Genomic DNA, 24729 nt, shown 5'->3' with positions numbered 1-24729 from the left:
CTTGTCAACAACTGATTGGGACCTTGAATGACTACAAATTAGTTTAGTGATGGGGCAACTGTCACAGATATCTTTGAATCAGTTGAAAATGAACAAGGTTGACAGGAACGTGAGAGTCTAATGAGTCTTTCAAATGGCTGATTTGCACTCAGTGGACAACTAGACAATAAGCAGTATGAATTATTGGAAATCAATACTTTGCTATGGAATTTCATTATGCTCCAATGCCTTCAGTTCATAGTATTTTATATTTTGATGGATTATCTGAAGCAAATGATAATCTAAGACACAGGGATTGATAAAACTCCCTTGTACAGTTTTAAATGGTGCTTTTGATTTATTTTTGTGAAGTAGGAATATTGATCTATTTTCATGTGCAATCTTAGTCTGTTTTAGAGTGGTAGATAAAACCAGTACTTTTAAATAAAATGTCCTGCTGATTTTTTTTTATTTATTTACCGGTTGGTTCCTAATCCATCATCTTTTGATGTTTTAGGAGACACAGAAAAGGGTCAAGCAAATCGAACCACTAAGAACAAGGACGCCCATGTCTGTGGCAGGTGCTGTGCTGAGTTCTTTGAATTATCAGATCTCCTGCAACACAAGAAGAATTGTACTAAAAATCAATTAGTTTTAATTGTGAATGAAAATCCAGCTTCTCCTTCTGAAACCTTCCCTCCTAGTTCCCCTTCTGATAATCCTGATGAACAGATGAATGACACAGTTAATAACACAGATCAAGTAGACTGCAGTGACCTTTCAGAGCATAACAAACTTGACAGGGAAGAATCCATGGATGTGGAGGCTTCCAGCATTAACAATAGCAGTAGCAGTTCCAAGAGTGTCAACAATAGTATTACAAGCAGTAACAGCTCCACAATGGGTACCTCAGCTGTAACAACCTCTCTACCTCACATAGGGGATCTGACAACACTAGGCAACTTTTCAGTGATAAATAGTAATGTAATAATTGAAAACCTGCAGAGTACTAAAGTGGCAGTAGCACAGTTCTCACAGGAGGCAAGATGTAATGGGGCATCGAGCACTAAACTTGCTGTCCCTGCCCTGATGGAGCAACTGTTGGCATTGCAGCAGCAGCAGATCCATCAGTTGCAACTGATTGAACAAATTCGTCACCAAATATTATTGTTGGCTACCCAAAATACAGACATGCCAACATCTTCTAGCCCATCTCAAGGTACTTTACGAACATCTGCCAACCCCTTGTCCACATTAAGTTCCCATTTATCCCAGCAGCTGGCTGCAGCAGCTGGATTAGCACAAAGCCTTGCTAGTCAATCTGCCAGCATCAGTGGTGTGAAACAGCTACCCCCTATACAGCTACCTCAGAGCAACCCTGGCAACACTCTAATTCCATCCAATAGTGGCTCTTCTCCAAATATTAACATATTGGCAGCAGCAGTTACAACACCGTCCTCAGAAAAAGTGGCTTCAACTATTGGTGGCTCACAGCTTACCAACCCACCAGTATCAGCATCATCTTCACCAGCTTTTGCAATAAGCAGTTTGTTAAGTCCTGCATCTAATCCACTTCTACCTCAGCCCACCCCTAGTAACTCTGTTTTCTCCAGTCCCTTATCCAATATTGGAACACCTGCAGAGGATTTAAACTCCTTGACTGCCTTGGCACAGCAAAGAAAAAGCAAGCCACCAAATGTAACTGCATTTGAGGCAAAAAGCAATTCAGATGAGGCATTCTTTAAGCATAAATGCAGGTTCTGTGCTAAAGTGTTTGGGAGTGACAGTGCCTTGCAGATTCATTTGCGTTCTCACACTGGCGAGAGGCCATTTAAATGCAACATATGTGGAAACAGGTTCTCCACAAAGGGAAACTTAAAAGTCCACTTTCAGCGTCACAAAGAAAAATACCCTCATATTCAAATGAACCCATACCCAGTGCCAGAGCACTTGGACAATATTCCTACAAGCACGGGTATTCCTTATGGGATGTCTATACCACCAGAGAAACCTGTCACGAGCTGGCTGGACAGCAAGCCAGTCCTTTCCACCCTAACAACTTCTGTTGGCCTGCCACTCCCACCAACAATTCCAAGCTTGACCCCCTTCATCAAAACTGAGGAGCCTCAGCCGATTCCCATTAGCCATCCTTCTGCTAGCCCTCCCTGCTCTGTCAAGAGTGACTCGGGAACAGTTGATCCCACATCAAAAATTTCCAACGGACCTTCTGATGAGGTAGAGGCTGGTGTGTTGCCTACCTCAAATGGCAAAACGGAAGAAAACCCTCAAAACACAAGCACCATCACTAACATGAGCAGCTCCGTGAGCTCTCCGGCAGCAGACTCGGGCTCCAGCGGTGTCACCACTTTTACAAATCCACTGATGCCTCTTATGTCAGAGCAATTTAAGGCAAAGTTTCCATTTGGAGGACTACTGGATTCAGCGCCAGCATCTGAAACGTCAAAATTGCAGCAGCTTGTAGAAAACATTGACAAGAAGGCAACTGATCCTAACGAGTGCATCATTTGCCATCGAGTTCTCAGTTGCCAGAGCGCACTGAAAATGCATTATCGCACCCATACTGGAGAGAGGCCATTCAAATGTAAAATCTGTGGTCGTGCTTTCACTACTAAGGGCAACTTGAAGACTCACTACAGTGTCCATCGTGCCATGCCCCCGCTGAGAGTGCAACATTCTTGCCCAATCTGCCAGAAGAAATTCACCAATGCCGTTGTGCTACAGCAACACATCCGAATGCACATGGGAGGGCAGATCCCCAACACCCCGGTGACAGAAAACTATCCTGAGTCAATGGAATCAGATACAGGATCTTTCGATGATAAGAATTTTGATGATATAGACAACTTCTCAGATGAGAATATGGAAGACTGTCCTGACAGCAGTGTGCCAGATACACCTAAATCTGTGGATGCATCACAAGACAGCTTGTCTTCTTCCCCTCTGCCCCTGGAAATGTCAAGTATTGCTGCTCTGGAAAATCAGATGAAGATGATCAATGCCGGCCTTGCTGAACAACTTCAGGCAAGCCTGAAGTCAGTAGAAAATGGGTCAGTGGAAGGGGACGTTTTGACTAATGATTCATCGTCTGTCGGTGGTGATATGGAAAGCCAAAGTGCTGGAAGCCCTGCTGTCTCAGAGTCTACCTCTTCCATGCAGGCCTTGTCCCCATCCAACAGCACTAATGATTACCACAAGTCACCAAGTATTGAAGAGAAACCATTAAGAGCTTTACCAAGTGAGTTTGCCAACGGTTTGTCTCCAACCCCTGCTAACAGTGGTGCTTTAGACTTGACATCTAGTAACACTGATAAAATGATTAAAGAAGAGTCCCTGAGTATGCTCTTTCCTTTCAGAGATAGAGGTAAATTTAAAAACACTGCATGTGACATTTGTGGCAAAACATTTGCTTGTCAGAGTGCCTTGGACATTCATTACAGAAGTCATACCAAAGAGAGACCATTTATTTGCACAGTTTGCAATCGTGGCTTTTCCACAAAGGGTAATTTGAAGCAGCATATGTTGACACATCAGATGCGAGATCTACCATCACAGCTTTTTGAGCCCAACTCCAGTATCGGCCCCAGTCAGAACTCTTCAGTGATGCCCGCTAACACTCTGTCATCGCTCATAAAGACCGAGGTTAATGGCTTTGTGCATGGTTCTCCTCAGGACAGCAAAGAAGCACCCTCTGGTCTAGTTGCTTCGGGGCCACTGTCCTCTGCCACGTCCCCTGTGCTGCTCCCTGCGCTCCCCAGAAGAACTCCAAAACAGCACTACTGCAATACATGTGGGAAAACGTTTTCTTCTTCCAGTGCTCTGCAGATCCATGAAAGGACACACACTGGTGAGAAACCTTTTGCCTGCACTATATGTGGAAGAGCATTCACAACAAAAGGCAATCTGAAGGTACTTTTTCCTCTTACTGCCCTTTGCTTTCATTTTCTGCTTGCTGGGGTTTTTGATATTTGACACCTATTAACGTTGCAGCAGTGGTACCTTCGGGTGTTTGTGGTGTGACAGTGTGTTTAGCCAGCTCTAGTAGACCTAGATGGCCTCCTGTTGAATGCTCATGTTGGCAGCAAGTCTGAGGCATGAGCTGTTTTGATTTAATTAAAATTCATCTACCAGCAAAGCTTGTCTATGCAGAGTGTGAAACAGAACAGCCAAATGATGGTAAGGAGTATTAATTAACAGAGAAATGCATTTTGTAACTCACATACCTCTTCAAGAAGTGAAAGGCTCTTGAATGTGATGTTTTTCATAAATTATCATGTATGGTGAGTTTAAAAAAACTATTAACATAATTCTGGAAATAATAGGCATTACTTTAATTGATTATATAACTAACATTTCCTACTGATATGTGTTTGAAAAAGCAAATATACTCAAGTTTTAGAACACCAGTTGAGCACTTTACTGTGTACATTTTTCTGTTGACAGAGTATTTCTCTAGAGGTTGCTGCCAGTAAAGTGAGATGAATAATTACTTTCAGGCCATTCTGTCTATACACAAGGCTCTCCGATGAGCAATCAGTAAAGGATACTTTCTGCCTGTCTGAAAAGGACATTTATAGGGTAAAGGGTGTCAAATACAATACTTACCATTGCAATGAAAGTGGACATAGCAATTCTAGCTCTGAAAGCAGCAATTGACAGAATAATGCAAAGTCATTATAAACTAAATACATGTAATGAAAAAAAAAGTAAGAAGCAATGCATTGTTCAGTGGGAGAGCAGGTTGTTCTGGGTAATGGTGATGGGCTAACCCAGAAACCAGTGTATTATTCCAGAGCCCCGTATCCTCTATCTTTAATGTCATTCATTATGTAACAAGACTGGACATGTTCATGGACTCCTGCCTTCTCTCTGATCAAAAACAGTTTGAAATTCCTGTCAACCTCTATTTTTTGTTTGTTTGTTTCTTCCTTCTTTCTTTCCAGGTTCACATGGGCACTCACATGTGGAACAGTACTCCTGCAAGACGAGGCAGACGACTTTCTGTAGATGGCTCCATGACTTTCCTAGGAGGCAATCCTGTGAAGTTCCCAGAAATGTTTCAGAAGGATTTGGCTGCACGGTCAGGGAATGGAGACCCGTCCAGCTTCTGGAACCAGTATGCAGCTGCACTCTCCAATGGCTTGGCCATGAAGACCAACGAGATCTCCGTCATCCAGAATGGGGGCATCCCTCCAGCACCAGGGGGCCTGGGCAACGGTGGCAGCTCTCCCATCAGTGGCTTGACAGGAAGCCTGGAGAAGCTCCAGAATTCAGAACCCAATGCACCTCTAGCTGGTCTGGAGAAAATGGCAAGCAATGAAAATGGGACTAATTTCCGTTTCACGCGTTTCGTGGAAGACAACAAAGAAATTGTAACAAATTAGGAAAAAAATCTCCGTAAATAACATTCCTGCAAATCGTGCAACCTAGGGTTGCTTTTTTCAAGCTGCAGGCTACAACATTACCAAGACTTTGTTTTGTACCATGTTCTACTTCTAGAGTTCTAAGAGAGCTTATTTATTAGTGATATAACCTTGCTTTGCAAACAAATGCAAGCATTAACTTTGGTCTCCCGTATTTTGAACTAAATACTAATCGACTAGAGTGCTGTAAACTTGCTGTAACATTTATGGCAGTTGCAAGTCTGTTCTGCTAGGTGATCTTATTCTGGCATTAACTTATTTTCTATATCCAATTTAACACAAACTCTGGTATTGATGCGATGCCTCAGTGATGCATTAGATCTCTAATAAAAATCTGTATATAAATGTACACTTTGATCCTGCTGGAAACTTTATCAGCAAACACATTGTCTAATTTTTCCAGACAGAACTAAGAAAAGGACTGAGAGAATATAGACTGAACAGTGTGGGTCCTTTACACAGCTCAGTTTTTGATTTTTATTATAAAATTAAAACTGCTTTAATTTTTGTAGGTTTAACATTTTCCGTTTTGAACTGTTATTTGTATTGTGCTTTTTACTTGAGTCGTCTTAAATGTTAATACATTTCTGTACAGTAATAAGCACGCGGATTATTAGAGAAGATACTGAAGTGTTGTTTTGGTAGTTGAAACTGAGACGTAACATTTTGCCTTGTAGGTATATTCATTATAGAAAATGTGCTGGACTTTCACAATGCTGCTAAGTATGGCATCTTGAACAACTTCCGTGGACAACTGTAGATGCTCCTGTATATACAATAAGACATCACTTCCATTAAAATGTACATACGTTCCTTACAAGACCAAGCCCTACTCCTTGACCAAGGGAACAAGTATAGTGTTTGTTTATTTTGTATTAGGCATTGGGGGGGACAGGGGGAACCTTGGACTGTTACATGCACTTTCTCGGAAAGTTGAAAGGAAAAGAGGTCCAGTTTCTTTAACATTTAATACTTACTAACAGCAGAGATACTGTAATTTTACTCGAGTAATCAAATACATTTTTGCAACAGATAAAAAATTTGCTGTCTCTGTGTTTTTAAAGTGTACTTGTATTTAGTAATCACTTTGTATTATTTAGCCTTTCCCTTGGTTAACATGAACTGTCCAGGTTGTATGTGCGTGTTTATATCTGTAAGTATGGGTATACATATATGTATTGCATATTAATTGCTAGTATATTTTTCATATCCCCTAATACTGAGAAATTTCTCCTTAACTATTCAACTCCTCCTTCTCATAAAATTGTAGATATTTTGGCATTTTTAATTTGTTTATTAAAAAAAATGCTGCTAGCAAAGACCTTATTGAGCCTAGGTAAGATAATTATTTCCTTTGAAGGAAATAATTTATTATGTTTAAGGCTTGATTTGGTTCAAATGCTTTATATTTGATATTAATTTTATTTTATGAGATTGTATGTTTGTGGCATGCTTACGCTGCTATACCTGTGTTAAGATGTCCACTTGCAAGCCTCCATATACTATGTGGGGTTTATAACTTGATTGTAAAAAACCATACCAAACAAAACCTAATTGCTTTGGCCTTGCACATGATTTGGCTTCCCTTAAAAACCTACCATGATCATTAACCTCAATGGGAGTTTGTCAAACATAATTCAGTCCAATATTTTCACCCAATAGAGTTTCATCTCTTTACATTGCAATTTATGAAAAATAAATCAGATTGGCTGCCTTCAAATTATGCCTTCAAAACCACCAACAGGCATAGCCAATTTTGTGTCCATGTGACTACATATATATTTTGTTTGTTTTGTTTTAAACCATTCCAAAATTCAGGTGTTTTGTGTTACAGGATTATTTTCCAGGATCACTGTGGGGGGAGTTGCCCACCTTTTTAAGCAAGAAATGATCACTTAGCTCTTCCCATAGCCTGAGTTGCAAATTGGGCATTAGAGTAGAGAGGATTTACAACTGAAGAGCTGGGGTGAGAAATACTTTTCTTGAGGATTTTTCCCCTTCCTATGATTATAAATCCTGCATATTAACGCTGTAGTCTGGATACCTCTTGGACTTCATGTCTTTAGGACTTTTCCTGTTCGAATGTGATGATTCACCTGGTACATGATATGCATTTTTGTTAACATGTAAGTTGTACGCTAGAGCCAGTTGGCTTGTCAATGTGAATATTTAAGAATTTTAAGTCACCTTTTGGTCTCAGAAAAAGGTAAATTAAAAGAATTTTGATGATTTTATCAATGAAATACTAACTAATTCTCCTTTTAAACTGAGTCGAGATTTGTGCAACAGAAAATTTGCCAGGGAAGGGTTAGCAGCCCCCAGCGCTCCGGGAGGGTTTCCTTTCCGCGGCTTGAGTTTCATTAGTGCCTTTAACTTCAGCCCTCGGAGCCTCTTCCCACGGGGAAGCGGAGGCTTTCGGTTCCGAGGGAAGCCGCGCCCGGGGCAGGCGAGCCCCGCACTCGCGAACCTTCCCGGGCACCCGGACGCTCCTGCCGGTGGGTAACGTACGTGCTTGGCATCATTCGCGGGCTAACAGACAAACAAAAAACACCAGAAAAAAAAAAAAAAAAAAAAAAGCAGCGATTTTCTTTTTTGGACCCTGAGGCTTCACCCCCCCGGCCCGTTCCGTGAGCGGACCCTCGGCGCACAGCGGGCTCAGCGGAGGGGTCGCGGGTACAAGGAGGGGCCGCTGCCCGAGGGGATGCGCTCCCCCAGCCCGGCCGCACCCGCCGGGGCGACAGGCCCTTTTATCCCCCAGCCCTTCCGAAGCGCTTCCCTGCCGTGCTGGCGGCTGCGGCGGGCGAGGCTCCCCGGGACAGCCCTCCGGTTCCCGGTGAGCCGGGGCTGCCCCGCCGTGCTGCTGCTTCGCTCCCGAGAGCGCTGCCCTCGCTGCTGTCGGCGGAGGTGGGTGCCGGCGGCAGGAGCGGCCAGCGCCCCGTGCATCCATCTCCCTGTGCCGGGCTGAGGGATGGATGCCCGGGCTGTGCCAGGCCGAGGGATGGGTGCCCGGGCTGTGCCATGGGTGCCCGGGCCGAGCCATGCGTGCCCGGGCTGTGCCGCCCGCTGTGGGAAGGTGCCGGGCCCTTGTCCCCGCGCTGCTCCCGTCCCCTTTCTCCTGCCAGCCCCGAGCGGGGCTGGGGCCGGCCCGCTGCGGAGGCCGGAGCATCGTCCCTGTGCCCGCAGGGTGCGGAGCCAGAGGCGGCTCGGAGCTCCCCGCCCCGTCAGGCGGAGCACCCAGCTGGCCTCCTGCGAGGGGGAGAGGGGTGGGGTGGGAATAACTTTCTCTGGAAACGCGGAATTTTAAATTTCCCGTTACTCAACACAAGACCGTGGGGACCGGGGGAAGTTACCTCTCCCCAGAACTGTCCTGGCAAGCGCACAAAGGTGCCCGCATCGCCTCGCAGCTGGGAGCCGCGCTACCTCGCTGCAATTACCCAGCGCAGCGTTTCTTATTCACAGACACTGAACTAATCCTTATTCAAGAGAAGAATTTTTTTCTTTACCGTTTTGTTTTCGCGGCCTCATTTTTCTCATTAGCAACAAAGTTTTCTTCCCCCCTCACCCTTTCCTCTCCCCGCCCCGTCTCGCCCATCACAATTTTATCATACATTAAAATAAAGCACAGTGGGGTGGGTTAGTATTCTCTTTCTCTTAAGCGCCAGCGATCGTTCAACGCAATAATTTAATCATCCCGAGTAATTTTCTTCACCCAGAAACAGACGTGATTTATTTAAAAATTGGGCTAATGGCGTGCGAAACTTCCCGGCTTGGAAAGAGCCCGCGGCGGAGCGGCAGGACCGCGCTGGCCGGGGCACGGCCCCTCCCGCCGGGCACCGCTGCCAGCAGCCGGCCCGGGGAATTTGGGGCTCCCACTGCCAGCAGCCGGCCCGGGGAATTTGGGGCTCCCACTGCCAGCAGCCGGCCCGGGGAATTTGGGGCTCCCACTGCCAGCAGCCGGCCCGGGGAATTTGGGGCTCCCACTGCCAGCAGCCGGCCCGGGGAATTTGGGGCTCCCACTGCCAGCAGCCGGCCCGGGGAATTTGGGGCTCCCGGGGAATCTGGGGCTCCCACTGCCAGCAGCCGGCCCGGGGAATTTGGGGCTCCCGGGGAATCTGGGGCTCCCACTGCCAGCAGCCGGCCCGGGGAATCTGGGGCTCCCGGGGATTTTGGGGCTCCCGAGCGCGGCGAGGACGCGGTGCCCGGGCGGAGCAGCCCGGCGGGGCTCGCTGCGCCTTCCCGGGGCACACCGGGCAGATGTAGCGGGGCTGACGGAGGGAAGGGCTCGTCCAAAGGAGCCGCGGTACCGGCGGAGCGGAGAGACAATCGGGGCAGCGCACGGGGGGCGCAGGAATGAGGTTTCCGTGTTGGCCAGGCAGGCGTGAGAAGGGAGAGAGGAAGCAGCAAATTGCCCGGTTTATTTCGTGCGCCGATGACGACCAAATCCTAAACCCCTTTCTCAGGGAAAAGTCCATTGAACTTCAGTATTTCTTCCTAGGCTGGGCTTTGGCTTGAGACTTAGGGACAGGTTGCAAGCCCTCCCGGTTGCAGCAGGCAACAAATGCCTCGGTTTGTTCCTGCTTTGTAAAGAATATTTGCCGACCATCAAAATGCAAGGGCTGCTGCTTGTTTTGACGATATCTTTGGGGTGTGCTTCCTGCTTTTGAAAGTTCTGAAGTCACAATTTACGTGGCTGTATCTTTGCGTGAGGCCAGTTTTACTTGGCAGCAGAAGGTGTGACTTTGTAGCACGACAGTTCTTTTTTGCTGTCTCCTTGCCAGTGTTCCATAGCTCTGCAGGTTTGTTTCCCTGACAGTGTTCAGTAGCTCTCCAGGCTTGTTCCTTTTTGGCTGGGGTTTGTTTGGGGTTTTTTTTCCCAATCAAAATAACTTTTTAAAATTTGTTTTTCTTCTCTTATGCATATGATTTGACAGAAGTTAAAATAATGTTTTGCAAATAAGTAGATACATTTATTTATACAAGCTGGAAGCAATATGTCTGTTAACTGCCAAGCTGAAATTGACTTAAAGATTTTACCTACAACACAGACTTTTATATAAATATGTATCTCTAGACAAAATATTGAGGAGTAGAGGCTTGGAAATACAATTCTTAATAGGAAAGAACAGGAATAATTGGAAAGTATGGAGATTCAGCTGAGAGCAGTTGCTGACAGCTGTGTTTATGATTTTCTGATTTGATATTTCTGGATTTTACATCCGGGTCACAGCTAATATTGGAATGGTTACCCTGAGCAAGTCCCTGTGTCACTTTGACAGTGGCCTAGGAGATCCCGGGAACATGGTGGGTGCACTGTGACTCCTTCCTGGGAAGATCTTGTTCCAGGGACATGGGATACCAGGATTCCCTGAACAACATCCACTGACTGATATATTGTACATGTAATAAGGTGTAGGAATGATAGTGATTAAAATAACATTTCTGGTTTAAATCATATTATTGTTTGCCCTACCACAAATCTCTTCAATTTCCATTTTATCTTCTGTTTTAATTTAGACATGTACTTTTTAATCGCCAAGCTAAAATTCTTAAGAGGAAAAAGTTCTCAATTATATGGGAAGAAGAGCAAAAATGTGAAAAAAAGAGAACAGAAAAGGAATTTTCTTCAGTGCTCAAGTCTGTCTAGAACTGCAGGAGCTGGTGAGGAACATGCCTGTGAGGGTTGCAGTCATTCTGTGCTACGCTCTGAGTGGAGAGTGAGGCCAATATCTCAGAGCATGCAGTACACCTGTGAGAGCACCCACAGGAGAGCTGCAAAGGAAGTGATGCCATATTTCTTTTATAGCAAATAATTAGTTAACCCAAGCTGCAAGCTCGTCTGAACTTTCAGAAGTTACTGTCACACCTGAAAGGAACTTTAAAATCAGGTTAGATGGGCACCAAACACATGTCCATGCCCATGTTATACCTCGTCACCTCTGCCAATAAGTAAGATTCTCTCTGGAAAGATCAGCCCTGAAACTCCTGGTGTCATTTCATTTCAAAAGTAAGAAGTCTCTCCATGTTAGTAGACATTCACGTCATCTGTACAGACAGCTCTCTTGACCAGCACAGTGCTGAAGTGCAAAGGTCTATTTTCATTATTTAAAGGTCTTAAAAATGCAGCATCACAGTGTCAGGTGGGTGTAGCAGAAGCCCTGAAGCACCTGGCATCAGGTGGTGTAACATAAGAACTATTTAGAATTGAATATGGAAAGCAAAAGATGGAGTGGTCTGGCACACTATAATGGATTTAACCCTGCTCATCACTAATTTTTGTTTTTCTTCATCTTTTTTATTAAAACTTATTTCAAAGTGAAGGCAGTGAGACTAATCAGATGAATGATGTTAAGAATTTTTTCAATGCATAGCCTGCTTTGAAAATAAGGTTTTCTTAGCAGTGAATAATTCTGAGTTGCTTTACTTTCATCAGGATTTTAAAATGTCAGTTAATACATAGTGAAGCTAACATTTGTTTCATATGTACAATAATTAAGTGGATAATCATGTTCAGTACTAAATGTTCATTCACATGAACCCTGTCTTTCTGGTCCTTAGAGGATGCATAGAAAAAAATTATGTAGAGAGAGGCAGAACGGATTTCAGAGGTTTATGTGTCTATTTGCTTGTCTAGGCTGAGTGTGAGTGGTCTCAGCACGCAGTGTCAGAGCTGCTGCTGAGAAGGGGCTGGCTGTGCTGGTAAATCACAGTTAGCTCAGATGTGGGGAACCCCTAGCACCAGCACAGACCTCTGGTGCTGATGCACACAAACCAACCTTACTCCCTGCTTTAGTCAGCTGAAATTATTTTGGCTTCTAGCACTGAAGAGTGCCTGAGTCCTGTACAGACAATTTTTGTAGTGCTGGATGTGGCTGATTAAGGTGTTACTTTCTTTTCCTTTCAGTTCAGTTGTTTATTCCTGTTCACTGAGATTTCTCCTGATTCCATGTTTGAATGGGTGCAATAGATCTCAAAGTCTTCATTCATATCACCACAAGGTCTGAGGGAGTTCTTACTTGGTTCCTTCTTTAAGATAGAAAGAGTCCAAAATGTACTGGACAGGTTTGTAAGGCTTAAGGAGACCATTTTACAAAAGGAGGTTGAGCTTATGTATCAGTGAGTCAGGCAGAAAAGAATTCATAAAGCTATGGCTTGTTTGAGCCAGAATTTCACGAGGTGTTACCTTCCAAACCTAACCTCCTAGAGGGACAACTGCCTACAAAATAATCTTTGCTTAGAATGCCACTGAAGTATGTCTAAATTTGCACTGAAGTGGGGGAAGAACACAATTTGTCCTGTTGTTACAGGGCACAGCAGTAGCTGCTTAAAACACTGTGGCTATTGCTTCAGAGTCTCCTTACTGACATCAGACAGGCACCTAGAGTCACTTTTCCTGCATGACCTATACAAAAAGCAGGCTGGGCCCCTGTGTTCTCTCCTAGTTCTTAAGAAGTTATTAAACCAATTCCTTCTTTTGAAAGCTGTATGCATTCATGCTGGCATCCTCAATAAAGCTGGGACACAAACAAAAAAGCAAACAAACCAGTCACAGTAGCATTCAATGCACTTAAACTTGGAGGAAATGAAAATCAATATTTGTCAAATGGAGGGAAAAGGTAAAATGGACTGAGGAAAAATGTCGGGCTTTCTTAAAAGCCATTAGTGAAAATGAAAAGTTAACAACAATACTGGAATCTAATTCCCGCATCGGTGCTGCTGAACCTGTGGTTTTGTTGCTTTCACTCTCTAAGGATGCACTAGCTTGATGCACACATATTCCTTTATTGTTAGCACTGCTGAATGGAATGTATTACATTTTAATTATGAGTGATTTGGAACCTTGGAGGCTTATCTAGATGTTTTGCTTTTGGCTAAAATGCAAGGGGATAATTTAGGAGATGAAAGTTTCATCTCTGGTTCAGGGCACATGTGGCCTCAGCCAGTTGCTCCAATCTCCTGATGTGTTTTGTCAAATGACACTAACAACAGTTCCTTACCTTTAATTTTGCTTATTTGGGGTATGCAGATAGGAAACCTTTCACTGATCTTTTACAATGTGTGTATATCATACATGTCTACTCTCTGGGAACATGAATGGTTCTAAAACAGCCAACACACAGTATTTGGCATTTCAGCATCTGCTGGAACATCTGGAAGTGCTCTGCTGGTACGTTAGTATGTTATTTGTCACTTATTAGATGAAGTTCAAAAGTTAATCCTATATTATACACGCTTACATTTTCACTGTATTTGTGCAATCAAATCATCAGATTTTGCAGAAGGTCTCAAGAGACACTGTATTTTTGCTCAAGAGTTCAGGGCCAGACTTGTTGCCTTAGTGACCTTCTGGTTTGTTTGAGGGCAGTGTCTGAGGCAGGATGATGTGAAAGAGCTCATGGCCAGTGTGGTATAGTGGACAGTGCACTGAAGTAAACTGTGCAAATTGGAGTCCTGTGGGTGCTGGTTTTGGTGCAAGCCTCTAATATATTCTTATGCTCTACTAGTCATCTTGATGGACTTACTTTTTAGTTGAAAATTAGATTGACAACATTAACAGCAAGAATTTTGCTATTCCAATTTTACTATTCCAATATTGCTATTCCAATTTATATAATGATCCATTTAAACCATCCCAAAGAATCATGATTTTTAGAATGTGCTACCTTGTCTAATAATCAAACTGTTAAAATGTGTTGACACAAAGTCACTTAAAATCATGGCCCAAGTTCCATGATAGTGGGCAGTTACCAGCTGACATCCTAGACAAACACACTGAGATCATCCTAATGCCTCCTGCCTTTCTGGACAGCAGTTTCCCCACAGAAAGTAATGATATTATTATTTTTTAATATTATTAAAGGAAATAAATGGGTCAGTGTGTGATTAGTGTACAAGTGTACATATGCACAAGTGGAAGAGGCAATGTGCAGATAGAGCCAGGACATTGTCAGGTGCTCCTAGCTGACATGAGATGTGACTGGGAGTTGTAGATGGTCAGATCCAGGCTGCTGCATTTCCAAATAATATTCTGGGGAGATTTGACCTTAAGCAAACAAAATTATGATACAGCTGGTTACTGTAGAAGGCTCTGAAGTAGCAGGGAGTCCTGTGATGATGTGATTCGTCCCTCTGCAGGATTAGTAGTTGTCTCTCATCTTCCACCCTCTCCTTTCTTTCTCTCTCAGGGGTAAAGGCTTTGTGTAATGTTGAAAGTTACTGGAAAAGGCTCTATCAGCAGTAGAGCTGGTGAAAGACAAGACTATTTATAGAAAACAATAAAGTGAAAATAAGTGTAAGATTAAATATCAGTAGCTACCAACTATAGCACCTTTTCTCCTCCTCCTGTTAAGTAGTAAAATCAAAGCATAATTTGGAAAGGCTCCCTGCTGGAATTGGGGGAGCTGGTTCATTCTGCATGCCAAAGGGAAGTTGAGATGTTCATTTACAGGATGGCATTTCCTCAGCTTCAGCAGAACCATTCCCCAGCTGGGATTAGAAGCTCACATTTTGTAGGAAGTGAGATTTTTCTGCTGGGGGGATAAACCCAAGCTTTTGTTTTCTCATGGTGAGCAGACATCTAGAGTGTTCCCAGTACCACTGTAACTGTCTGAAATGATGGGATGGACAAGCATCATGGTCTATGCCTCATACTGAGACACATGAAAATGGCTCAGTCTGCCCTGTAATGCTCATATATAAGAAGTGATGTGCAGAAAAGAGTTTGGCTACAGCAGGAGAAACTATGGAAGTGTTTTGGATGAGTTTGTTGTAAATCAGGGACCTTGCTCTTCTTCAGCAAATCAGATGTACAGGAGTCTCAGGTTCTGGTCTGTATTCCTCTCTTCCCAGAGCCCAGGTTGGACTCTGTTGAATATTATGCATTTTCTCTTTTGGAGGAAATAGTTGAAGGAATCTACACAAGTCTTAAAAACTGTATTTAGTTCCCTGCACTCTCCATCAATTTATTTTATATATAGTTTTCTTCTTTATTTAATCTTGACATACTTGTGTGGATGTAGCACTGTCCTTTTAAATGAACTAATTTCAGGATGGAAAGCTGCCAAACAGAGTTTGGCAGATTTGGGGGTTTATTTTTGAGGAAGGTGAGAGTACAGTGGCTACTAGTAGCTGCTGAGCCTTTGGCTAGTATAATTTAGTTACTATTCAATCTCTTTTTCCTTCTGTTCTTTCTTGTTTCTGGGTGTTTATAGTTGATTTTCCTTGAGAAAAATAGCAAAGCCATTATTATTTGTCAGTGTCAAAATACTTTTAAATACCAGATTTCTCTGAATTCACTTGCAGACCAATAACCCCAGTTAAAAAAAAAAAAAAAAGATAGAGAGAGTTCTAGTAATATTTCACAGGATTTTGTTTCAGCAGAGGGAGTGTTTTTTCCAGAAGAGTTTATGTAACTGCTGAAAATCTGGACAAGTCACTGCAAAAGACTTGAGATTGAGAGTTAAACTGTTTAATAGTGGTCAAATGCTGCTAACCAAATTTAGTCTTTATAAAATCAGAAACGTTACCTCTTTCTGCTTCAGCAGTAAACCTACAGTGACTCATCAGGGTGATGTTGTGGCTTTTTCCCTTGCTATTGTGGAGCACATTATTGATCAAACCGTGAAATAATACAACAGCTGAAGCTCAGGTAGCAAATATGCATTGGATTGATCTCCTTTTACTAAGCCTCCTGTATCCCAGCATTATTTATGGCAGAAGGATGAAGTCTGGAAAATAACTGATAAATAGCACCTTGTGGCACCTGTTTAAGTGATGGGATAGAAAACACTCCCTAGTTTGTTAACTTTAAGTATTGGGAGCAGAAGCGTTGTGCACATAATAATATTATGATTCATACAAACCGCTTTTCAACCGACTCGATATATTTCATTACCTCCTTTTCAGCAGAAGTATTGATTTTTGTTTTGTGGTTTTATAACACAATTTCAAGGCCGTTGTAGTTTAATGAGCCATGTTTTTATGATGTTTAAAAAGATTTGAAGCATTTGTTGAAATAAATATTATGGATTGCCCAGCTCTTGTCACCTCTTCTTTCTCCCTGCGCTCAGTATCAGCCCAGCATAAGAATGAATGGGGCAGGCAGCTCTCTGGCTTTTTGTGCTTTTTGTGTTGGAGATCAAAGTGCTGCTGGAAAACAATAGCAGGCCACACTTCTGTGTCTGTGACCACACACAGCAGCACCTGCAGAGCACTAAAATGTCATTGTTGCTTCTGCAGTTTGAGCACAGAGGAAGCACCACTGAGGTGGCAGATGATTCTAATAATACTTGATGTGAATTGATGGGGAAGGAGGACCATAACACAGAGGGCTTTTTATTGTAAGCCATGACTTCCCAAGCTGTGAACAACAGAATACTGCACCTGTGGACTTTCTTCCAATCAGCCATTATGGAAAGTGACAGATTTTATTAACTTAAGGAAAAAACTTTTCAACATGGGAAAGTTGTAGTTTATTTTGGAGACATGAAGAAAAAAAGCAAGTGATATATTACAGATTTCCCACTACTCATACTTTTCTGGTGTGCATTGTGTTTTTAATGTGCTATAATAGAATCACAGGGGCATTATTAGAAAGATTTAATATTTTCCTGTCTTTTTAAGATAAAACAACATCCATGGGATTTTTCTTCACTTTTACCCATTGCTTCATGTCTTATGTTAGATGAATAATAGAATTGACAAGAGAATAAATCTATTGGTTATATATATATGTGTAAATAATTTTAAGAGTTATATAGGACAGCTGAACTTAGGCAGAAAAGAAAATTGGGTAGAAGAAGCCCTCAGCTTGTTCAAATAGAAGTGGTTTATACTGGTCAGTGTCTGTTTAGTCAGATCCTCTCTCATGCACCCATTTTTGGGAAGGTTCTGGGAGGGCAGGAGCTGTGGGGGCTGCAGGACTGTGCTGTTGTCAAAGGCACGTGCAGGTAAATGGAGCTGACATACATTTTTTCAATGCAGAGTTTATGTTCTGCTCTAAACAGGTCAGGTTGCCAGTTTTATTTGCAACAGCTATGCACCACTGCTGGAAGCCTTCTTCTAATATTTCTGGGATTATGGCAATATCTCAGTCTGGGTTTTGGAAAGAAATAGAAGAGCATCAGTATTTGTTTTTTCAAGTGGCCATCATGTGCCCTGTGTTGTAAAACAGAGATCCTGCAAAACTTGGAAACATTATATGGCTGGTGGTCAAATATCAGACTGATTCCTATCTATACCATAAATTAACTAAGTGCAGGGTCTGATTTACATAGAATTCTCCTTTTACTTTTATTTCTCAGAACATGTGTCCACATTCTGACTTTATTATGGCTGCAGTGATTTTGCTAGCCATAGACACAAGCCTCTGGTAGCCATATGAATCCAGCCACACCCAAATTTTTGTGTAGGTGCAATTAATATCTTGATGATACAATTCAGGTTACCTTAAAAATGGAACACACATTAAAAAGGAAGTAATTATGAACATTTTATTATCTTTATGCGCATGTAGTTTTTGCTACAGTCAGTTTTGAAGGAATCAGAAGTCGTAATTCATGTAAAATTAATGGCTAAGTGTTGACAAATCAAGCATAAAGTCAACTGGATTATGATTATTAGCTAAAAGCATAGTGGCTTCTGGTGATTCTTTTTGTTCTAAAAATAATCCCTGAAAAAACTGAAAATCATTTTGCAGGAAACCCTTAAGTGAAGTGGTCATGCAGAGTAATTGGTAGAATATTACACTTTTCATTTGCACAAACAGATGATAAGCTTGGCCTTAGATTTAATCGGGGGTGACAGACAGGTAGTGCTGTTGTATATTTTGGATGAAAACTTCTTATCAGAGAGACAGAGAGTGTTTCATTCAATAGCCTGTGTACCAAGCAAGAGAAGCATTTGCCAGATATTCTTATTAGCCTTTCTATTACTTTAACTTACTTTAACTACTATTGGAGTTAACACATACAAGAAAGCTCCTAATTTATTTAGTCAAGTGCAAAACCTTTGTTTTGGTTAATTCTTTTGTCCTCCTCCTCTTTTTTGGCAATGCAAATAGCAATCCAGAACACCCAGAAATGTGTCTGTGGTTAAACTTGCAAGCAAATAAATGCCTTAACAATTCAGAATCCATGGATCTCTGGCCATATTCTTTTTAGCTAACTTTTTAGATAAGATTTTGATATCATTTGTTTCCCTTTCCCTTCCCAAAACCTAATCCCTGGTAACCTAAGCAAATACAATCTCTTTCAGAAGAGAGATTCAAGCAAGTGCAGCCACTGGTGTGTTTTAATGTCACTGCAGAGATTATGTTACCTTCCTGGAAACAAATTCTCCCCTTCAAATGGAAGTCCCCTGATACCCTTGTCAGGGACCATTTGTTATGGAGAGTTTTGTAAAGCAATCAAAATTAATTCACAGTGATCTTTTCACCCAGAACCTCCAGCTTCAAATAATGGGCTTTCTCAACAGGTGCTCATTGTGGCAGTTTGACTCCAACTCGCCAGACTGGAGAGTTTATTCTTTAGCCATATTTAAGAATAAAATCCTGAGCTTGTAATTTACTAATCTTAAACAGCTGCCCAGGAAGGCACACCTGCTTAAAGGAAGTATTTCTTGTGTCTTTGAGATATAAAACCTAAGGATGTTTTCATGTTTGCCTATTTTCTTACTTCGTAAAAATCTCATGTACAAGTCACTAGAAAACCTGTCCAACAACAATGCCACATAATATTACAGTCTTATTAGGAATCTACTTGTGCTGATTGTTCTTGCAGAGGGTCAAAATTCCCCCTGAAGAAAAACAAGTTGCTTTGATATTCTTTTTTCTTTCTCCTGAGTTAGCGTTTGTAATAGGTTTCATTGTGAAATAAAATAAAACAACTGTTTTAAAGGTAGCACTAATAAGCTGTACTCATTGTGAACATTGAGAACTTTGACAAATGTTTGCTAATCTCTTGCAGGTACTGTTTAAATATATTTCGTATGAGCTGGAAAAGCGGAAGTGTGCTTTTTAAAAAATATTTATTGAATGTCCTGGGTGGGAAGGGAATAATTTGGTTCAGTAAAACAGAATGTATCCTTAGAAATATCTGAGCTGCTGCTGATACCAGTATATCATATTTTCATTTCCTTAGCTGTACATAGGCAGGTAAGCACTGAAGTATTTTGCCAGTAGAAAGGCACCCTGTGGAGTGTGAAGCCATCCTGGTCAGAGCACATTTCCACTATTATAATTGTAGTAGGAGATACTGTTGTCACATCTGCTGTGTTAAAAAGCAGATTAACTTATAACCATGCCCAAAATACTGCACTAGTTGAACATGTACAGAAGAATATTTTCAGCTGGCTTTACCATACTGGATGAGAACTTCTGGGAACATCAGTGTAGGATTCAGAACACAGGAAGGAGGAAAAAAGGGAATTAAAGACTCAGTTAAGAATATGCAGGAAATGTTTGCCTTTGTGTAGCTATTATTAGTAATTTATTGTGTTGCTGATGATGCTGCAGTAGGTTGAAACTGGGGCCTTTGGCTGTGCCCCCATTTCAGAAACTGGGAAGTCATTAAAGCCCTTTATTGAGCCAGGTGCCTGAAACACCAAAATCCTCCCCAAGGCACCCACAGGTGACACTGCCCAAAACAAAGACACACGTGAGGCCTCCCCACCTGTGCACACTGAGAGGCTTTGGAGAGCCTTTAACACAAGTGTTTGATGGAATGATGCAGGAAAAACAGCTTGGAAGGAGCTTCTTTTCCTTAAAAGAAGTAAAAAAACATCAGTCAGAACCACATGGACACTGGTTCAAGCTTTACTTGAGAGAAGTGTCAAAGCATTTTAAGTTGAATGCTGAGAAAAGAAAGTTTAGACTTAAGAGAAAACAAACCATCTCCAGCTGTCTAATTCTTCTTATTTTCAGGGAAACAGCATTTTGTTTCTGCCAGAGAAGGAGCAGACTTTATCATCAATTTCTCCTAATGGAAGGAGAATTCCCTGCACATTGGCTTGCTGCTCAAGACAAAAGGGGGTGATATTGCATTTACTTAGGACTCTCAAAATATTCTATAAATGTAAGTATTGGGCAACACTACTTCCCTTAAAGTAGATAAATACTATTTTAGCTCCTCAGTAAAGTAAGGGACATTGCTAGTAAGGATTAGTTAAGCAGTTTGCTTAAGTTCAACAGGGACTTGGCCACAGAAATAAGAAGGGAATCCAGGCCCTGATTCCCCTCTTGTTTGTGCTGCTTTAAACCAGATGTAAGCAAGACAAGACTCATGTCTCAGTGGATGCAACACCTCAATACAATTATTCCTCAATACAATTATGAAAGTAGTCAAACTCCTTGCTGGAGCTCAGTGAAACACACAAGTCCTGATGGTGGATATGGAAGAGTTTATAGTATATCACCAATGAGCTGTCAATGTAAAGTCAAATGTCTCTTGCTCATCTTATGCAGGTTCTGTTGCACTATTTAAATATGTTTCATATGACCAGCTCTTGCTCTATCAAAAGTCAGAACCTTAAGTGAAATATGTCAGTTGTTAGCCATGAGTATTTCCTAGTATCTTATGTTTATTTCAACTTTTTAAATGAGTTATTGAAAGATTTTTTAGTGTAGAAGGGGATTGTTTAGGCTACCAAACTAAACACCAAAGCATTTATGCTGCTGTCTGTGTGAAGAAAATGTTACAAACCTGTGAAGCACATGAAACAATCCTGTTGAATTGTGTAAAGTATTTGTACCAATGGAGACTCATCAATTTACACTCAAGTTTTCAACCATACTGAATAAGAATTTCATATTCCTTACCTGAAAGCATGCCCAGTAGATTTTGGAACTATGGAAGTGGGTGAGTAAAGTGGAATAGTGCCAAAATGCTAATAGATAATTTATAGCAGGAGGGGAAATTACACTGTAGCATCACATTCATTTAGGATAATGGTACTTTGAAACCAAGTAACCTTTGTATAATCTCTTATCTTTCCATTTAAAAAATTATATTGCTGAAGGCTTAGAAATCAGTTAAAATGTAAACAAACAATGCAGTGATTTCTTCTTGAAGCTGCTAGCACTTACCAGCAGTTAGATGCACGTATTTGCTCCAATGGAATATTTAACTTCAATGCAGCTGACTAGTTTATTGGTGTTGATGGTGTAACTGATTATTTTGTTGCAATGTGAGATGTGACTAATCAGATGTTGTTCTCTACTACTCTTACCCATTCTGAGGCTTGGGGAATGGAGAAGTTACCTGCTGTCAAGTGTTGCTGATATAAAAGCAAAGGATATATCTCTCTATTTATTGAATTACTTGTGCTTCATTTTCTCTTTCCTCTTGCAAAGACTAAGCTGTCACCTGGCTTTTAAACACAACTTTTTATTATTTCCTGGTGTTCCTTTTGGATAGCTCTGGCACCCTGTCCTTTGCCATGGCCTTGTGGCTGGGGCAGATGGGATGTGAGGATACCCCTGGCACTGTGCAGGGGACCCAAACACACCCTGCACACCTCAGGGTGTGCCTGTGAGGATGCTCTCCTCCGCACATCTCTCCTCACAGCCCTACACAGAGGAACCCCTCAGGTCCCTGTTAGCAGCACAGCTGCTCACTGCAGAACACTGCTTAGCACTTGGAGTCACACCCTTTCCCCCCGTGAGCACATACATGTAAGCAAAAGAATAACTACCTTTCAAAATACAATTTATCCCATGAAGACTTTCCAGCATGTGAATTATGGTGCATTAAATTCAAGACAGTCGTGTTGGCATAACCCTGCTTTGTTACTTGCATAAGTGGGAGGTTATTCTGTCAGGTTCCTTGGATCTCATGAGCTGTGTTGGCTGTTTCTCAGCCTCCACTGGGTATGAGGTCATTTTGTTAAGGTAAGCATTCGGGTCACTGGATGCTTCCTGTGGGATGGCAGCTGCCATGAATGTGTGAGATCCTGGCAGGTAGGAGCCTTATAAGTAGGAATTATTTTTATAGAGCTTGTTTGTTTTTGGGGATCTTATATTTCTGGTTTCTCTTCTTTAGCAACAATTCTGATTATTTAAGGACCTAGAATAATATGCTACTCTTTCTTTTAATAATTATTTAAATTATTTATTTTACAGGTGTCAGAATATTCCAGGAAGAAGATGGGGAAATACAAGTACAGTTAGAAAACACCTGAGTTTTTTGTTTAGAAATGAATCTCAAATTTTGAAATAACTTTTTATAACATAAATTAAATTAAGTGCATTAATTAGACTAGTACCCTGCCTAATATATGTTAGGAATAATAGTGTAGTGATGCATACTTTGATGAGAATATCTCACCTAAGTGCTTGAGATCTTAATGGTGATAAATAGAGATGTATTTAAATTCTCTGCCTCAGTTTTCCATGTGTTCATAACTTCCTGCCAAGGGAATTACAATGACTTGTGAAAAGGACCAAGTGTGCAGTAAGATGTAAATTAGGACATCTTCACTGAAGTCAGATGTAACTGAGAACCTGAGCCAAAATATGTATTTGTATAGGATGCTTTGTGTGCCTTGGATGGAGCAGGTGTTTGCAACTGATCTACAAAGGCCCTTCTAAGTGAAGACTTTTGATCTTTTGGAGTGTAGGGTTAGAAGCAATGTTAAACATGTGACAGACAAATGCATGAATATTTTGGAAATTAGGCTGAAGTCAAAAAACCCCAGAGGTTTTAGGGTGCTGCCTTACAAAGCAGTTTGTTTTCCTTTTCAGTTTTCTGTAAAATACAGCAGTCAAGTAATATGTTTGTAAAATGCCTTATGGAAGTCTGATAGCACAACAAGGCTCTTTGCAATGGCAGAGAAGGGAGGCAAAGAACAGTGTCTCTTGTGTGACTACATTACAATAGGACAGTCAATGACATTGTAATTGCTAGGAACCTTTTCTCCAAATTATGCAAAAAAGTGATTGTCTAGAAAGAAATCAACAACTTGTCTGTCTCTTAACAGAGCGGCTATGTTGCTTTTCTTCCTTTATGTTAGGGCTGCTGAATCTTTCTTTCAGTGTGTGTAGGGTGTGTGAGCCCGGCTGGGATTCATGGGAAAGAGCTGGGCTTTTGCAAAGGCAGATGGAGTAGTGCTGAACATTCCTCTCTGTGGGACACAGTGGGACTAAAATGCCAAGAACGTGTGAATTACATGGTATGTAATTTTAAAATATGAATTTCATGCTCCAGTCAGTGCAGTGATCAGAGTTGTGACACAAATTTTTATTGTGTCATTGTAGAGACTGATTTATTAGCTTAGGTTGTTGAAGGTCATTTATTTCAAGTCCACTATAAAATGGCAGGTGTAGTTTCTGGGCTTTGTTTTTTCTCTTACCTGTTTTTACATCCCAATATCCTTAGGTCTCTACTTTAGCTGTTTTCCCCCTTGGCTGAGGTAGAGTTGCCTTCCTGTGTTTCAGTTTTCTGAAATACTTGTAACTACTTCTCCTGCAAAGGAAGAGTAACGCAGAAGGAGCAGGGGCTGTCCTGTAATAACTCCATGAGCCACTGGATGGTGTTTGAGGCAGTCTGAGCTCCTGGGTGAAATCTCTGCCCCAAATCAATGAATATGTTGTTGTGCAACTGAGCTGAACCAGGCCATTTTAGTCACCCAACATGAAACTTTCTGTTCTTCGTGTTTATTTAAGACTGTTGAATTTAGAAATGTTTAGAAAGAATAAATATGCTCAAATGTGATTGTTCCGGGATGATAAATGGAAGATTCCCATAATGATGTTAATTCAGCTTTACCATTACTGCCTAAAGCAACCTTTAATTCCATTCTTGTTTTTTAATTAAAATGGGTGGGTTACTCTGGACTGGATTTGCCTTGTTTTCTCCCACTGAGCAATACTTCACACTGTTGGTGGCCACTGAAACTTAAGTAGGGTCAGATTTACTGAGTTGTTGCACAGCACCACAGGGCCAGATTTTGTTACTCCTTCCTGTACATGATAGCACTCTATGCTTATTTTAAGCTAATGACATTGTAGGATTGGAAAAATAAATGTCCAATTCTTCTTGTTCAGAAGTTTAAAACCTTTAGATGACCATCATGATCTATGTTTTGTACCCCAGCCCACATCTATATATGAAACACACAATGCATCAGTTGTGTCAAAAAACTCATTTAGACTGAGTTGCATACACTTCCAAGATTCACCTTTTAGAATTAATGTGATCTGAATAAAAGATATGCCCTGGGTGTCAGCAGTGTCTGTGGACCAATGTGCTGCCCAGTTATCACAGAACAAGTCTGGTGCTGCTTTCTATCTCTTCTAACTGCTAGTTGAAAACTTTGA

At 41.6% G+C, this 24729-nt stretch overlaps 1 protein-coding gene across 8 annotated transcripts in view; it reads left to right on the top strand.

Moving 5' to 3' along the window:
- SALL1 (spalt like transcription factor 1) overlaps positions 1 to 7157 on the top strand; it is a 17274-nt gene extending 10117 nt beyond the window's left edge. For all 8 annotated transcript variants that reach the window (XM_021555005.4, XM_021555003.4, XM_021555006.4 and 5 more), the window contains 2 exons: positions 497 to 3906; positions 4941 to 7157. In XM_021555005.4, the coding sequence (XP_021410680.3) occupies positions 497 to 3906; positions 4941 to 5381 (3851 nt within the window). In that variant the 3' untranslated portion in view covers positions 5382 to 7157. The remainder of the gene's footprint in view (positions 1 to 496; positions 3907 to 4940) is intronic.
- The last annotated feature ends 17572 nt before the right edge of the window (positions 7158 to 24729 follow it).

The sequence above is a fragment of the Lonchura striata genome, chromosome 11, assembly GCF_050655825.1.
Source record: "Lonchura striata isolate lonStrDom1 chromosome 11, ASM5065582v1, whole genome shotgun sequence".
Classification (NCBI taxonomy): domain Eukaryota; kingdom Metazoa; phylum Chordata; class Aves; order Passeriformes; family Estrildidae; genus Lonchura; species Lonchura striata.
The sequence above is the reverse complement of the archived record's forward strand: the minus strand, read 5'-3'. Positions and strand labels throughout refer to the sequence as shown.